The 17,625-nt window shown below is 36.6% G+C and overlaps 1 protein-coding gene across 1 annotated transcript; it reads left to right on the forward strand.

Moving 5' to 3' along the window:
• Window positions 1–474: 474 nt before the first annotated feature.
• Window positions 475–17,363, forward strand: Gm7958 (predicted gene 7958). Its single transcript, XM_017318652.1, has 6 exons — window positions 475–575; window positions 2,077–2,208; window positions 8,089–8,214; window positions 8,525–8,588; window positions 14,103–14,202; window positions 17,145–17,363. The coding sequence occupies exons 2-6, from the start codon at window positions 2,100–2,102 to the stop codon at window positions 17,211–17,213; spliced, it is 468 nt and encodes a 155-aa protein (XP_017174141.1). The 5' UTR covers window positions 475–575; window positions 2,077–2,099; the 3' UTR covers window positions 17,214–17,363.
• Window positions 17,364–17,625: the final 262 nt, after the last annotated feature.

Genomic DNA, 17,625 nt, shown 5'->3' on the forward strand with positions numbered 1-17,625 from the left:
CCTAGCACACTCTTGTAATCAAGCTCAGTACCAGGAAGGTGGAGACAGGATGGTATCAGAATTATAGGGGATCTGGATGCTCCATTCTGATCGCTTAGGACAGAATATCCACGTGTGGTGTGCTTATGTACATGCCGAAAAAGTCCACACACATTAAATGTTATGAACATAAATAAATAGAAAACAAAATTGCATACAAGAGCCTCTACAGTTGAAATAAAGTAGTGCCATTTGCAGTGTTTCATATGTTTCACATGTATTCAAGTTTGTTCAAGTTTTTCAAGTCTGTAAGGGCTTATACATGTAGAAATTGTCTTAAAGCCAGTAGTAACTCATTCCCACCTCCTGAAAACTCCCTTAGAAGTGATGGTGTCTGGTACTCCATGTACGCATGTGCAGGGTATATTCAGCCAATCAGCGCAGTCCCTGGGTGAGACCTATTTTCTCCAGCTGGCATCACAAAGGGTCCTCAGAATCCTCTGTCCGGGCATCGTTGCTGACAACGGTTTTTTTACCATTGAGGATCTGAGCGTGGAAGGGTGCAGTTGTGAAGGTGTTCACCTCTGAGATAACCTGTAAGTGATAATCGGCTCTGGTCAGGGTTGTTGGACAGTTAATCAAGGTGTGACAGGGCATCTCAGGCCCAGGAGGCCACTCTGTGGGGAAAAGCCTCCTCATCGCCATTTCTATGGCTTCTGAGGGTAAAATGAAGGTGGACTACTGTATTCATGGCAGAGGATTGAACAGCCCAGGGCCTTAGAGAATTGTGAACCCTAGGAGGACACAATCTTGGGTCCCCGGGATAGGATCAGAGAGCTGGCTGCAGGACTGGCGGTCAAGGGAGCAGGGAGCCATTGGGTGAGGAGCCTTGGCACTTGTCCTGTGTGCTGTCCTAGAACCGTTAGAAACACACTGAGGATTCCTCCCTCTTCGTTGTTTTCTCTATGGTGTGTTCCTTTGGTACAGACTGTATGGAAATTGCAGACAGGGAAGTGGCATAGGAAGAATGAAAGTAAAGAAGAAGAGGAGACATTGAAAGAGTTTAATAAGTAATCTGGGATGGATTCAGACCAAAGATTCTCCTATTTCAATCGCCCATGTATTGGGATTAAAGACTTGGACCACCAAGTTCAGCTTTTTCTCTCAATTTTAGTTCCGTAGGATGGGATCTTCCTTTGTAGCTCAGGCTGGCCTGGCTTGGGCTGGCTTTGAACTTGCAATCTATAGATGTTTGAAATCCTGGGCTTCCCCCAATCCCAAATTTCTCCAATATAAGAATTTTCTGTGTGGGTGGCAGTGGTGAGTGTTTGTTGTAGACTGAGCATTGGGGTTTCTTGACATGGATATATAATTACCATGTTCATTATCTTTCTGCATAGTACTGTGATTTTACTTTAATACTGAGATACACTGAGAAACAGAATTGGTGATGTATTGTTTAAAAAGAATCTTTGGGGGATAGTATCAAAATTCAGATGCCTCAAAGGTTACATGCAAACACGTTTTGCTCATTGTTTTGGTGGGAAGGGGAGGACTCACATATTAAAGGCTAGCCTGTTTTTGCCTTTTTAAAACTGAGAAATGGCAGATTGTTAACTTTGGTTCTAAAGAAGGTTTTTAAATAACTAAGTTAAGTAAGTTAAAGAAGATTTTAAAACAAATTTGCAAGGGAGAAGGACATGATAAATGGGATACATGGAGGAAACCGAAAGGGGAAGCACACACACACACACACACACACACACACACACACACACACACACACATATATATATATACATTCATACATATAAATATATATATACATATATACACACACACACATATATATATATGTCACCATATTGAATATATATACGTATATATATGTCACCATATGGAATATGTATACAAAATGCTCTGATAAAGACAAATTATTAAAAATATAACTGTTATAAAACAAAAGAAACAATCTTTCATTGAGCTAAGATAATTATTTGACCTTTTGACATGTTTAACTATTAAAATGATACCTTTGGATTCAGATAACTAATTTTTTTCTTTTTTCCTTTTTATTTTATTTTTTTAACTAAGAAGACATCTGAGTGCTTAAGAGAAAAATGGCTCTTAAGAAACTGTGGGCGATACCAAAGGACGGTTACTTATTACTTCTTGACTATGATGATGAAGACGATGACATAAATTTTTTGGAGGAGGCTCATTCTGAAGGTCTAGTATATCCAGTGTTGGGTATTGTGTCCTGCAGATATTTAGACTTTAAGTTAGTCACCTGAAATTGAAGAATTCTTTGCTAAGAGTTTTCATATACTTCCTTTCTAATTTTACCTATATCTATATATTCCTATACCTGAGTTTTAGCAGCACATATACTTACTCTTAGCGCTGTAGTCACAATATGTTTAGAAACAATAACTAGCTATGATTTTACCCCAGGAAAAGACCTGATGTTTTTCCTATATGTTAGCAGAAAGGGTGTTTATTTTATAAAACCTGCAAATAAATTATTTCATTCCTTTTTTTCTATCATATATTTTCTTTATTTACATTTCAAATATTATTCCCTTTTCTATTTTCCCTTTGAAAATCCCCTCTCCTCTCCCCTCTCCCCCTGCTCTCCGCCATACCCACTCACACTTCCTGGCCTAGGCATTCCCTAATTCTGGGGCATAGGACATTTACAGGACCAAGGGTCTCTTTTCCCATTGATAACTGACTAGGCCATCCTCTCCTACATAGGCAAGTGGTATGGTAAGTCCCACCATCTGTTTTATTTGATTGGAGATATATTCCCATGGAACTCTGGGGGTACTGGTCAGTTCATATTGTTGTTCCTCCTATGGGGCTGCAAATCCCTCATGTTCCTTGGGTACTTTCTCTAGGTCCATCATTGGGGACACTGTGCTCAGTCCAATGGATGTCTGTGATCATCCACTTCTGTATTTGTCAGGCACTGGCAGAGCCTCTCAGGAGACAGCTATATCAGTCTCTTGTCCACACGCTCTTGTTGGCATCTTCAATAGTGTCTGGCTTTGGTGGTGGTTTATGGGATTGATCCCCTAGTGAGCCAGTCTCTGGATTCCTTCAGTCTCAGCTCAAATCTTTGTCTCTGTAACTCCTGCCATTGGTATTTTCCCCATTTTAAGAAGGAAAAATATATCCATACTTTGGTCTTCTTTCTTCTTGAGTTTCATGGGTTTTGAAGATTGTATCTTGGTTATTCTGAGCTTCTGGGATAATATCCACATAGCAGTGAGTGCATATCATGTGTGTTCTTTTGTGATTGGGTTATCTCACTTAGGAAGATATCATCCAGATGCATTCATTTGTCTAAGAATTTCATGAATTCATTATTTTTAATGGCTATGCAGTAATTCATTATGTAAATGTACCATATTTTCTGTATCCCTTCCTCTGAAGAGGGACATCTGGGTTCTTTTCAGCTACTTGCTATTATAAATAAGGCTGCTATGAACATACTGAAGCATGGGTCATTATAACAAGTTGGAATATCTTCTGGAAATATGCCCAGGAGGAATATTGCTGAATCTTCCAGTAGAACTCTGTCAAATTTTCTGAGGAAACACCAGACTGCTTTCCAGAGTGGTTGTAACAGCTTGCAATCCCACCAGCAATGGAAGAGTGTTCTTCTTTCACCACATTATCACCAGCATGTGCTGTCATCTGAGCTTTAGATCTTAGCCATTCTGACTCGTGTGATGTGGAATCTCACGGTTATTTTGACTTACACTTCCCTGATAATTAAGGATGTTGAACATTTTTAGGTGTTTCTCAGCCATTCAGAATTCCTTACTTGAGGATTCTTTGCTTAGTTCTGTCCCAAATTTTTAATAGGGTTATTTGATTTTCAGGAGTCCAGCTTCTTGATATATATATATTGGATATTAGTCCCCTATCTGATTTAGTATTGGTAAAGATTTTTTCCCATCTCTTGGTTGCTGTTTTGTCCTATTGTCAGTGTCCTTTGTCTTACAGAAGCTTTGCAATTTTATAAGGTCAAATTTGTCTAATCTTAATCTTATAACACAATCTATTGCTGTTCTGCTCAGGAATTTCCCCCCTGTGCCCATATCTTCGAAGCTCTTCCCCACTTACTCCTCTATAAGTTTCAGTGTCTCTGGTTTTATGTGGAGTTCCTTGATCCACTTGGATTTGACCTTAGTACAAAGAGATAGAAATGGATCAATTCACATTATTCTACATGATAACCATTAGTTGTGCCAGCACCATTTGTTGAAAATGATGTTTTTTTTCCCACTGGATGGTTTTAGCTCCCTTGTCAAAGTCAAGTGACCATAGGTGTGTGGGTTCATTTCTGTGTCTTTGATTCTATTCCATTGGTCAACTTGTCTGTTGCCATACAAGTACCATCCAGTTTTTATCACAATTGTTCTGTAGTACAACTTTAGGTCAGGCATGATGATTCCACCAGAGGTTCTTTTACTGTTGAGAATAGTTTTTGTTGTCCTAGGTGTTTTTTTTTTTTTTTTTAATCCAGATGAGTTTGCAAATATCTCTTTCTAACTCAGTTAAGAATTATGTTAGAATTTTGATGGGGATTGCATTGAATCTGTAGATTGCTTTCCACAAGATAGCCATTTTTAGTACATCAATCCTGCCAATTCCTGAGCATGGGAGATCTTTCCATCTTCTGAGGTCTTTGATTTCTTTCTTCAGAGACTTACAGTTTTTTTCATACAGATCTTTCACTTCCTCACTTAGAGTCACATCAAAGTATTTTATATTATTTGTGACTATTGTGAACGGTGTTGTTTCCCTAATTTCTTTTTCATCTTCTTTATCCTTTGAGTGTAGAAAGGCCACTGATAAGTTTGAGTTAACTTTATATTCAGCTACTGCACTGAAGTTGTTTATCAGATTTAGGATTTCTCTGGTGTAATTTTTATGGTCTCTGATACATGCTATCATATCTTCTGGATATACGATATTTTGACTTCTTCCTTTCCAATTTGAATCCCCTTGATCTCCTTTTTGTTTTCGAATTTCTCTGGCTAGGACTTCAAGTACTATAGTGGATAAGTAGGCAGAAAGGGGGCAGCCTTGTTTAGTCCCTGATTTTTGTGGGATTGCTTCAAGTTTCTAACCATTTATTTTGATGTAGGCTACAGGTTTGTTCTCTATTGCTTTTATTATGTTTAGTTATGGGCCTTGACTTCCTGATCTTTCCTGGACTTCTATTATGACTGGGTGATGTATTTTGTCAAATGCTTTCTCATCATCTAATGAGATGATCATGATTTTTTTTTCTTGGAGTTTGTTTCTATTTTGGATAAAGTTGATGGATTTCCATATATTAAGCCACCCCTGCATCACAGGGATGAAGTGTACTTGATTATGATGGATGATCATTTTGATATATTCTTTGATTCGGTTTACAAAGCTTTTATTGAGTATTTTTGCATCAATATTCAGTCACTTACAATCACTTTAAAAATTCAGGCTGCAGCCCAGTGCTGAGTAGGTAGAAACAGCTAGCTGGCTAGCCAGGCTAGATACATTGGTGAGCTGCAGATTCAGAGAGACTCTGTCTCAAGATTTAAGTTGGGTCAGGCAGTGGTGGCACATGCATTTAATCCCAGCATTTGGGAGGCAGAATCAGGGGGGCAGGGGGATTTCTGAGTTTGAGGCCACTCTGGTCTACAGGGTGAGTTCCAGGACAACCAGGGCTACACAGTGAAACCCTGTCTCAAAAAAACAAATATATATATATATATATATATATATATATATATATATATATATATATATATATATATAATGTGTGTGTGTGTGTGTGTGTGTGTGTGTGTGTATGTAAGTTGGAATATGATTGAGAATACAGAGGATGTCCATTTCTAGACTCCATATGCAAACATATACTAAAATGTATACACATCATTTTTGCTCAATCTCTTTTTATGATTTACACAATCCATTAAAATTATGGTGTTTTTTTTCTTCTTTTTATGGAAATACACAATATTAGGAAAGTGTCATGTTTTTATAATGTCCACTGTATAGTAAAAATAAACACCTATCAAGAGAAATGATCCAGCATACCCTAAAACATGCACAAGACAGGGATGGAAAGATGGCTTAGAAATTAAGAGCACTTGTTGCTCTTGGAGAGAACAAAGGTTTAGTTCCTAGGACCCACATAATGGCGCACAGCCATTTGTAATTCTAGAACCAGGGGATTTGGCATCCTGTTCTAGTTTCTATGAGCACAAAACATGCATGTTGAACAAATACAAACATGCACAATCACGTTAGTTTAATAATAAAACAAATCAGAATTGCACACAACAGCCCCTTCGACTGAAACAAAGTAGGAGAGTCTTCTTTGGGGTTCATTTTATTTTATCTTTCAAGTTAGTATTGCAACCTTTGAAAAAGGAAGGCTTCTGGGTAGCAGTGGCAGCTAAAATACTAGCTCTTTTTTGCTAGTTCAATGACAGATGTCTGATAGAGCCTATATCACATTGAGTACGCATGTGCAATCACAGCCAATCAGCAAGGGTCATGTCTGAGATTGTTTTCCCACTGTCCAAACCCTGTTACCAGTATGCTTTGTGGTGGCTACCAAGACTAGTTCTTGAGGAAGCATGGTAGGGAGAAGTCTCTGTGGAGGTTGTCAGTGACCTGTTGAAAGTTGGTTAATTATGGTTCAGCTGTGGGTCAAGGTGGGGTGAAGGTGTTGGGGCAGAGGTGTTACTTCAGGAGTAAGGAGAGGAGGTGAGCCTTACTGGACCCTGGATTATACCACTTCTGGGTTCACAATCGACTTTACCCACCTAGACCTCTGTGGAGAAAAACAGAGAAATTCGCTAAGGGCAGGAGTTTAAACAGACAGCACCTAGCAGAAAGCAGGAAGTCCAGGGATTTGGAGACCCTGAAAGTCTTTTTGGGGCCTGGGGATGTGAGGTGTGAGTAAACTGGAGGTCGATTAGTGGTGGAAACAGACTAGAACATTTTCTGTGTTGTTGCTGCTGCTGCCTGCCAGGAATTCATGAAAAACAAACTGAAGACCAGTCTTCATTGTCCTCTACCTGGTATTGAAAGTCCAGATTGCCGACATTTGTATATATAGGCCGCAAACTGCCTCCAAAACCAGAGGCTCCTCTCAGCCTGAGAAGTTCTGGGTCTTCAGACATAATTCAGGCCAGGCTGTGTTTATTTATGCATTGTTTTGGTTTAGGGAAGTGAACTCTAACTTTGTATCTCAGGAGTGTCAGAAACCTCATGTGCAGCTTGGACTTGCCTTGAAACTGAAGTCCTCAGCCTTACAAATGTACTGGGGCCTGAGGGAACATGCCTGCTTTATTTTTTTTTAATTTTATTTTCATTGTTGAAGATTGAAACCAGAGTTTCTTGCTGTAGCAGTAAAATATATGTCCAGCCAGGCAGAACTTTATAATTTACATTTGCTTTAGATTTGTATTGCAATGAAAAAGATTGAGGAACTTGCTTGTGATAATAAGAACTATGATTTTATTTGGAGATTGAAATGCAGACAAAGTTGCTTAATTTTATCAAAAACCTGCAGGAATCGGACCAAAATGCAGATCCTCCTATGATTAGATATAAACCAAATTGAAGTCACAGTTAAAGCCACCATAGCGTTTTTGTGTGTGTGTGTGAGAAAGAGAGAGAGAGAGAGAGAGAGAGAGAGAGAGAGAGAGAGAGAGAGAGAGAGAGAGAGAGAGAGAGAGAGTTTTTAAACTGAAAAATAACAACCTCTTAGTCCTTTATAGTAAGGAAGCCCAAGATACTTTATTCAACTTAAATAATTCTTTGTAAAAATTTGTATATATTAAAGACAAGGTTAATAATGGCTATTTTTGAAGGCAACTATTGTGTTCCATATTCAAATACTAAAGTCTTTTGGATTAAATAAGAGGGTAATAGAAATATGGTTTTATCTTTAAACCCTTCATGCAATTATGAAGTACTGTTTTTATAAAAATCATTCCTTAATGTTATTTTATATTTCAATTTTATTAGTTTAAATATTTTTTTGGATTCAAATGGCTTGAGAAAATTTATTTATTCATTTTTATTTTAATTCAGAAAACGTAAGTTTCTCAGAGGAATGGCAGCGTTTTGCAAGTTCTGTAGAGACACCAATAGAAAACAGGAATTTGTTAAGTGGTGAACAGCAAGATGGGAATGCTTCAAAATTGGATCTTATGGAAGGTACCAGATATTTAATGTTGTGCATTGATGTTACACTTCCTTTTTTTCTCAGTTATTCTAATTAGGCTTGTAAAGGAGATCGAAAATCTCATATTGTATCTCTTGTCTTTAAACACAACATGTAAATAAAGAACTTAAAACATATTTTAGATGACAATTAGACATTACTTCATTTTGTTTAAGTTCTAGACAAATAATAGATCTGTTTGAAACCTAATGTTGGCACTATGCCTGAATGATCACAAAGTATTTCATTAAAATTTGCAAAATAAAATAATTGTTTTAATATCATGTTTTATTATCAACCCAGAACAGAATCCAGTAACTCATGATGATGAGAATGAAATTCCTGAAGAAATCGTTGGAGATACACGGTAATATGTTCAAACTTATTATTTCCTTCTTAGTGTAAGTACTTCTAGAAAATTTTAATTGATTGTATAGCAAGTAATCTGTATTAATAATTGGAATGTGATGTATATTACAAACAATGTTTCCGTAAGATTAATCTGTAATTTGAGTGGTTTTCTTGGAGGGTATAGTGCTGTGGGTCAAATTCTCATCATCCTGCTTGTAGGACAAAAGCTGAGCCATCAAACTGTATCCCCATCATCCTTAATTTTTAGAACTTGAATTACTTCACAGATATCCAGTACAAAATATTCTGGGAAAATTTGAAGGAACATTTTAGATATATAATTTGTTTGAAACTATATAGTATTAACATAATTTACATATTAGGAAATATTAGTTAATATACTATATTATATCTTAATGAGTTATTCCTATTTTTGTAATAATTTTTATTTTAATTCATTTTTATTTTTATTAGATATTATCTTTATTTGCTTTTCAAGTAATAGCCCTTTCTTGGTTTCACCCCAGAAACTCCCTATTCCATTACACCTCTCTGTGCTTCTATGAGGGTTTTTCCCACCCACCCACTCCCACCTCCCCACACTTGTATTTGCCTACACTGGGACATCGAACCTTCACAGGACCAAGGACCTCTCCTCCCACTGATGTCTGACTAGGCCATCCTCTGCTATATATGCAGCTGGAGCCATGGGACCCCATCTTTGGTTGGTGGCTTAGTCCCTGGGTGCTCTGGGGGTGGTCTGGTTCTTTCATATTGTAGTTCTTCCTATAAGATTGCAAACCCCTTCAGCTCCTTCAGTCCTTCCTCTAACTGTTCCACTGGGGACCCTATGATTGGTCTGATGGTTGGCTATGAGCATCAGCCTCTTTTCTCTGAAAGAGCCTCTCAGGAGACAACATTATTAGGCTCCTGTCAGCAAGTACTTGTTGGCATCCACAATCGTGACTGGGTTTGTGTTCTGTCTGTGTATGGAATGAATCTACATGTTAGGCAGATTCTAGATTGTCATTCCTTCAGTCTCTGCTCTGTATTTTGTCTCCATATTTTTCCCAGGTTTATATAGTTCCCCATTCTAAGAAGGACTGAAACACCCACACTTTATTTTTCTTTCTTCCTGAGCTTCATGTTCTGTTAATTACATTTTGGGTATTCTGAGCATTTAGGCTAATATCCACTTATCAGTGAGTGCATGCCATGTTTGTCCTTTTGGGATTGGGTTACTTCACACAGGATGATATATTTTAGATCCATCCATTTGCCTGTGAATTTCATGAAGTCATTGTCTCTGTACCATTACCATACATTTTTCTCACTATTTCTCTATAATACAGCTTGAGGTCAGGGATGGTTCCGCCTGAACTTCTTTTATTGTTGAGAATATTTTTTTATATCCTGGAATTTTGTTATTCCAAATGATTTTTCAAATTCCTCTTTATATCTCAATGAAGAATTTAGATTCAATTTTGATGGAGATTGCATTGAATCTATAGATTGCTTTTGGCAAGATGGCCATTTTTACTGAATTAATTGTGCCAACCTATGATCATGGGAGATCTTTCCATCTTCTGAGATTTTCAATTTCTATTTTCAGAGACATGAAGTTCTTGTCATACAGATCTTTCGCTTGCTTGGTTCGAGTCACACCAAGGTTTTATAGTTTGTGACTATTGTGAAGGGTGTTGTTTCCATAAATTCTTTTTCAGCCTGTTTATCCTTTGATTAGAGGAAAGCTACTGATTGGTTTGAGTTAATTTTATATCTAGCCACTTTGCTGAATTTCTTACTGCTTTTAACAGTCTATCTTTCTTTATTGCATTTGTTGTTCTGATTATTATGTTTGGGGAATGATTTCTTTTCTGGTCCAGTTTATTTGGACTTCTAATATGTTCATGTGCATCACTTTCTTTAGATTTGGGAAGTTTTCTTCTATAATTTTGTTGAAGATATTTGCTGGCCCTTTGACTTGTGAATCTTCTCTCTCGTCTATACCTATTTTCCTTAGGATTTGTCTTCTCATTTTGTCCTGGATTTCCTTGATGTTTTGGGTTAGGAGATGTTTGCATTTTCCATTTTCTTAGACTGTTGTGCCAATGTTTTCTATGGTATCTTCTGTACCTGAGATTCTCTATTCTATCTCTTGTATTCTGTTCGAGATGCTTGCATCTATTTCTCCTAAGTTTTTTTTTTTTTTCTTTCTTTCTCCAGTTTCATCTCTTTGTGATTTTTTATTACCTCTATTTCCATTTTTAGATACTAAATGGATTTTGTTCTATTCCTTCACTGTTTTATAGTGTTTTCCTTCATTCTTTAAGGGAATTTTGTGTTTACTCTTTAAGGGCTTCTAGCTGTTTACCTGTGTTCCCTGTATTTCTTTAAGTAAACTATTTTTGTTCTTAAAGAACTCTATCATCATCTTGAGATGTGATTTTGAATCTGAATCTTTCTTTTCCAATATGTTGGGCTATCCAGGACTTGCTGCTGTGGCCAAACTGTGTTCTGATCATGCCAACTAGTCTTGGTTTCTATTGCTTATATTCTTGTGCTTACCTCTCACCATCTCATTTTCTTTGGTACTACTTTCCCTTGCAGTCTCTGACTGGAGCTTCTCCCTCCTGTAACCCTGGTTGTGACAGAACTCATCAGAGTCCAGCTGTCTCTGGGATCCAGGGATCCTGGGATCCTGATATGCTGGGTATGTCTAAGCTCGTGGAAGTCAAGCTGCCTCTTGGATCCTCAAACCCTGGTATAACCAATCTCCTGAGATCCTGTGTCAGAGCTCCGGGGAGTGAAGATTTTTCTTGGTGTTGCAAGATTTGGTGGGGTGCCAAGTCACTAGTTTTTCTCTGGACACAGATGCAAGCTGCAAGGAACCCATGCCTCTGTCTGGGAGGGTGTTTTTCTTTCCCTGGTTTATGTGGGGGGTGTCAGATACACAGGGTGTTGGGCAAGATGTTGTGCCCTCAGCTGTGATCTTCTGTCAGAACTGGAGTGTCCCTTGGTTTGTCTGATCTCCGTGGAGTCATGCTTCTTTTGTGATCCTGTGATCTTGGGCATTTCAGATACCCGAGAGTTGAGCTCCTTCTGGGTGTTTTAAGAGTGGGTACAAAGGCAGTACCCCAGGTCTGATCCAGCTATAGTTTCAGACCAATAGGGAACCATGCCACTGCCAAGGCAAGAATGCCTGTGTCCCTGGATCCTTTGGGACTGAGTTACTCCAGATGTTGGGGATGCATCTGGCAAGGTAGGAGTTCCTGTGTCCCTGGATCCTTGGGGACTCAGTTACTTCTGATGTTAAAGCCATTCTTGTGATCTTGGGAGTACTAGAGCACCTGGGAGTTGAGTTTCCTGTTGGTATTGTGAGACTAGGTGCAGAGTCAGCACACAAAGTCTACCCATGACACAGACTCTTGCAAATATTTTTGATTTAGCCCCATGGACTTATTTTTTTCTATGGTATAGAGGTGAAAATGGTGCTTTTTGAAGAGGTGTGACATTAATGAAACTTCATTTTTATTTTATTTTTTTGCATGTTTGTGTCTGTGGTACATGTATACATATGTGGAGGGCAGAGGAGATTGTTGGCTGTTGCTCTTTTACTTTCTACCTTATTCCCTTAAGACATGTTCTGTCACTGAACATGCAGCTAGACAAGCAGCCAGCAAGTCCTAGGAATTCTCACTCTGCCTACCACAGTGCTGCTATTGTAAAAGCAACCATTAATGGTGGCTTTTGTAGATGGGTAGTAGATTCAAACTTGCGAACCTCCTCCTTTCAGAGTAAACCCTCTTAACTTCTGTGGCATCTTTGTAACTGCTTTACAGGGATTTTTAGGGGAACAAAAATGATGTAAACATTTTTATTGTTCCATGTATTCAAAGCTAAGTGATATGTATACAAATTCTATACATGCAACAGTTTTTATGTGACCCAGTGTTAATTTTATATTAAGTCATTTTCTTTTCTAGGACTCCTCTGTGCTTCTGTCTTTATATGGCACAGTGCAAAAAAAATTCTTTAATGAAACCCTTATTCCTTTTCTTAAAATTTCATTTTATGGGTATGTTTGTTTTCCTTGCATGTGTGTATGCTCACAGCTTGTATGTCTGGTAACTGAGGAGACCAGATGAAGGCATTGAATCCCCTGGAACTGGAGTTATAGGTTGTGAGCAAACTTAGAGGTGCTGGGAATCTAATCTCAGATCTATGGAAGGGAACCAGTGCTCTTAACTGATGAATCATCTCTCCAATCCCCTCACTGCTTTTTTGTTTTTGTTTTTGTTTTTTTGTCTTGTTTTTGTTTTTTTTAAAAGAATTACATAACTGAAAGTAAAGACAACTTTACTAACCAGTGAGAGATTGATACTCAGATCTCAAATAATCTGTTTTAAATTATATATTTTTGAATGTTACATGAGCTTTCTTAGAAGACAATAATTTGTCTTTGAGATATGGTCTCACCATGTAGTTCAAGCTGGCCTGAATTTTGCCATGTAACCTACCTTGTCCTATACACTGGACATATCCTGCTTAAGATTCCTAAACTAGGATCATAGACCCAAAACTTCCTCCATGACTTAGGAAACAATGTTCTTAATACCTATTTTTTAGACTTATTTATGTGTATTAGTGTTTTGCTTGCAGGCATATATGTGCAGCACATATATGCCTGTTTCCCATAGATATCAGATGATTATTTCAGTTACCTTGGACCTGGAGTCACATAAAGAGAACACACATGGAAACTTATATCAAAGATTCTTTCAAAGGAAGCAACCAGAAGTTAGGACAACTTTGGCAAATGAACAAAAGGGAGAGGTAGAGATGTTAGTTTTGTAGGGTCACACTTGTATAGTTTTAAAAATTATATGTGGCTGAAGTTTAAAAAAAAGTCATGTCTGAGCCTTTAGTAAAAATGCGTGACTTTGATTTTGTCTAAGCATTTAACCTTATAACTTCATGCCTTGAAGGAAACTAAATCTAACTCTTAGAAGTCTGTGAAAATTATTATTTTCTACTTTAAGTAGCTGTTAATGAGATTTTAAATTTTGATTAACAATCATTGTGGAAACAAAGAAATCTTGCACAAAATCTTAGAAATGTAATTTCTGGTTTATTATGTTTAACAATATGGAAAAGGATCAATTACATATGCAGACAATTGGTATATTTTAATTGACTTATGTTTTGCACAAATTCTTAACTGAATCAATATAGGAAAATAAATTAGACCTTATATTTGGTAGAAAATAATGAAAAAATACTTTGAAATACAGTCAATTTTCTAAAATAAGATATATATGTATTAGAACGTATTTAATTTTGAAAAGCTAGAACATAAAATAAGACTTCTCTGATAATCTTTTAGGGAAAATTCTATGCTGATTTCCCATTAGATAACTTTATACTGCTTTTTTTCTTTTTTACTATGAAATGGTCAATTTAATTTGTTTTAAATGTTCTTTTTCATATTGGTTTGAAATATGATTGATATCATTACTTTGCTTTACAGGGAGATGATCAACAACAAGTCGTGTGAGCAGTATAAAACTACATTTCAGAAGTTTGATATGGATGTCCAGAATTTCAATGAACAGCAAGAAAAATCAGTGGTTTGTATCATAACTACCTTTATAATTAACCTAGTATAACTATGTATCATGTAGGAATAGAGAAACTAGCCTTGTGTTGGGCACACAAAACATAATCAAGTTTCATTATCTATCTTTGGCTCTGTTCTAGTCCTACTGAGTTGTAAACCAGAGAGATATGGTCACATACTATATAAATGAAAACCACTAGGCACTTTATGGTAGACCAGATCTTAAATTTTCAAGAGGCAGACATTTGCTGAAGGATGAAGAGAGGATTACCAGTTTCTACAAAAGGAAGCAAAATATGTCAGCCTCAGGTACAGTCGAAAAGAGAGAGAAAGCTTTCTTACTGGTGTCATCTGGACTCTGTTATTAATATTAGAAAACCAAATCAAACTGGAAAATCAGTTCTCACAATCCTAAACTTAGTACAAATTTACTAACAACAGTGGATGGAAACAACCTTTCTCAACAGCCCTGGCAGAATATTCCTGTGAAAGAATATCACTAACTATTTTAAATCATCTCTCGATTAATGTACCAATTACTGTAGTCATCACATGGTTTCCAAGTAAGATCTGAGATGATGACCATAGTAACTAAATTTTATTTGATTGGTTAATAGTTTGGGAAGTATTCAATTTGAAATGAACAGGAGATCCATTCCTACCTGAAAAGCCATTTTCAAAAAAAAAAAAGCCAAAATGAAAGTTCATTGGGTGGTGAGTATTTCATAACCACCAAACTCAGATTTCGTTCAGAGATAAGAAGATTCCCAGAGCTTCGTAGCCACCAGATGTAGCCGACCTTATGAGTCAGTTCAGAAAAGAGATAGGGACTAAAGATAGAAAATAAATAAATACTCCAATTGAAGGCAATTTTTAAACCTTGAACTCTGGATAAAATTTCAGGGGGTGTGCTCATCTGTGTAAATGAGGAGTCTAAAGACAGACCCCCAGAGTATTTCAATACTTGTAATTCTGCATGGGGCGGAGGTGAGAGGGAACTAGTAAAGGAACATAATAATTGGTAGAAAGAAAACTATAATGAGTGAAAGAAAACTTTTAAGGAAGAAAAGATCAGTAACTGTGTCATATGCTACTAATAGGCAAAATAAGATAAATTTGCAGGGCTGGAAGATGGTTTAGTAGGTAATCTTTTTCACTGTAGGCATGGAGACCCGAGCTTATATTCCCTGCATAGGCATGAACACACAAACCACCGACACTATCAGCAACAACAACAAATTAGCAAAACTAAAAACAAACTACCACAAAAATGAAAGTTCATTGGGTGGTGAGTATTTCATAACCACCAACTCAGATTTCGTTCAGAGATAAGAAGATTCCCAGAGTTTCGTAGCCACCAGGTGTAGCCTAATGGATGAGCTCTAGGTTCAATGAGACACTTTCTCCCAACAGTGGGGTTCAACCAAAGAAGACACCCAATTTTAATCCGTTGTCTCATTATATCTAAATGTGCAGGTTTTTTAAGATAAACTTCACAAAGTGGAGGTCATTGTACTTAATCAGGATGATTTGAGTGGAAATGTGAGGTACAAAGCTGATCACAGTGAATAAAGAAAAAAAAAAAAGGAATGTAGTAGCCCAGGGAGAAAAAGAGTAAAGGGCTTGTCTTAAGTTTTTAAAAAATGCAAATTACCATGGTTGTGTGCTAAGATAAAGAGTACAAAGAGAAATTTGTATTAGTACTTCGCTGTATTACTGAGATTGGAACTTAGAGAAAACCAATCTACCACCAAACTTTGTCCACAGACATTTTTTAGGCTTTATTTTGAGGAAGGGTATCTTTAATTGATCAAGACTGTTCATGATCTTGTGATCATTCTAACTCAAACTTTATAAAAGTTAGTTGTATAGGCATTACACTGACAGCAAGCAAGAGTCATATATTTAAAATAACAGTTACAATTGATGAAATTCTTGAGAATAGTTGAGACAAGTGAAGACATTGGGCTTAGTAAAGAACAAGTATAAGGCATCCTTAAGAAAGGAAGAGAAAGTAGAAGACATGGCACATACAATTTAGGTGGAGGGTAGATACAGAGATGAGGTAGTGAACCACCTCCTGGGATTGCTTCTGCTATTAATTAAAAGGAGGCCATCTTATGGTAAAAGCATTAACATTACCTAGAGTTAAACTTCCCGGGCTAGGATTTTACCAAGTTCATGTTTACATCATGCATTCATATAAACATAACAACTTGGGAGGCAAAGGCCAATATGTGTAGCATGGCAAACCCTTTTTATAAAAAAGAATGTTACCCCACAATTTGTAGTATAAATTCATTTAATGTTACTGTAAAAATATAAGTATATTTATTCATAATATTTGTTAAAGTGTTAAATCAGGTGGAAAACTATTCCTTTTAAGTTTCATATGGAATTATGTTTGCTCATGTAACATTTTAGTATTGGAGATACATTAAATGGCTGACTGTTAGTCTAGCGTTCATGCTGCATGGTAGTAACAACAAAATTAACAGAATTGTTATAGTAATGTTTTCTTTTTACATTTGGAGAACAATTATAAAAAAGAAGAACAAGCATTAAAACTGTCCAAATGTAGTCAGAGCCACTTCTTGGAAGCAATTAAAGACATGCATAAGAGGTACTTGAAGGTATTTTGCTCATGGTCCATAAAATGTCCTTAGGAAACTAAATATGTTTTGGGAATCATAAAGTTTAACTACTTACTATTTTCAATTGTTTCTGTCTGAATTGACTGATATTATCTGTAACATCCTTATGGCTTTCTAGGAATTATTCAAGACCTGAAATCATCAATTGGGAGTTTGACCTCAGATGTACCTTATAGTTTATTAACACTATAATTATCCTGCTTAACTAAACATAGCACGTCTAGATATCATTTACACAGAATCTTTCATATTTGTATCCTTGGGAGCTTGTTTAGTAACAAGTGCTTTTCTTTTTTAGGGTTTGATGAACTTGGAGACCAACAACTCTGATATGCTTTTTGATGTAGATGGTGAATTGAGAAAATGAATGTCTGTGTTTAAAAGAGACATCATGAAGCATACTCTGAAGTACTCATCTACATTCCCATCTTGAGACTAATGAAGCATGCAAATTTTTCACTTGATAGTACATTTCTAAGCAAATAAAAAATCCGCTAACTTTTTGTCTCTTATGAAACAGAGTTTGAAAGTCTCTTTAATCCTTGTATTTCTGATGATTCTAAGAAGGATGTTAAACCCTACTGATGTGATTATAAAGATAAGTAGGTGGTATACATTTAGAGACATAATAGAACTCCATTATTTTTAAACATCTTTAATTGTTTTTTTCTTTAAGGTTAAGATATTTTTATATTAAATTCCAAACAAAATCCATATAAATGAGTGAGTGGCAAATAGTCCTTTTGTACGGAACTTCCACACACTAATGTAGTGAATTC

The sequence above is a fragment of the Mus musculus genome, chromosome X, assembly GCF_000001635.26.
Source record: "Mus musculus strain C57BL/6J chromosome X, GRCm38.p6 C57BL/6J".
NCBI classification, from domain to species: Eukaryota; Metazoa; Chordata; class Mammalia; order Rodentia; family Muridae; genus Mus; species Mus musculus.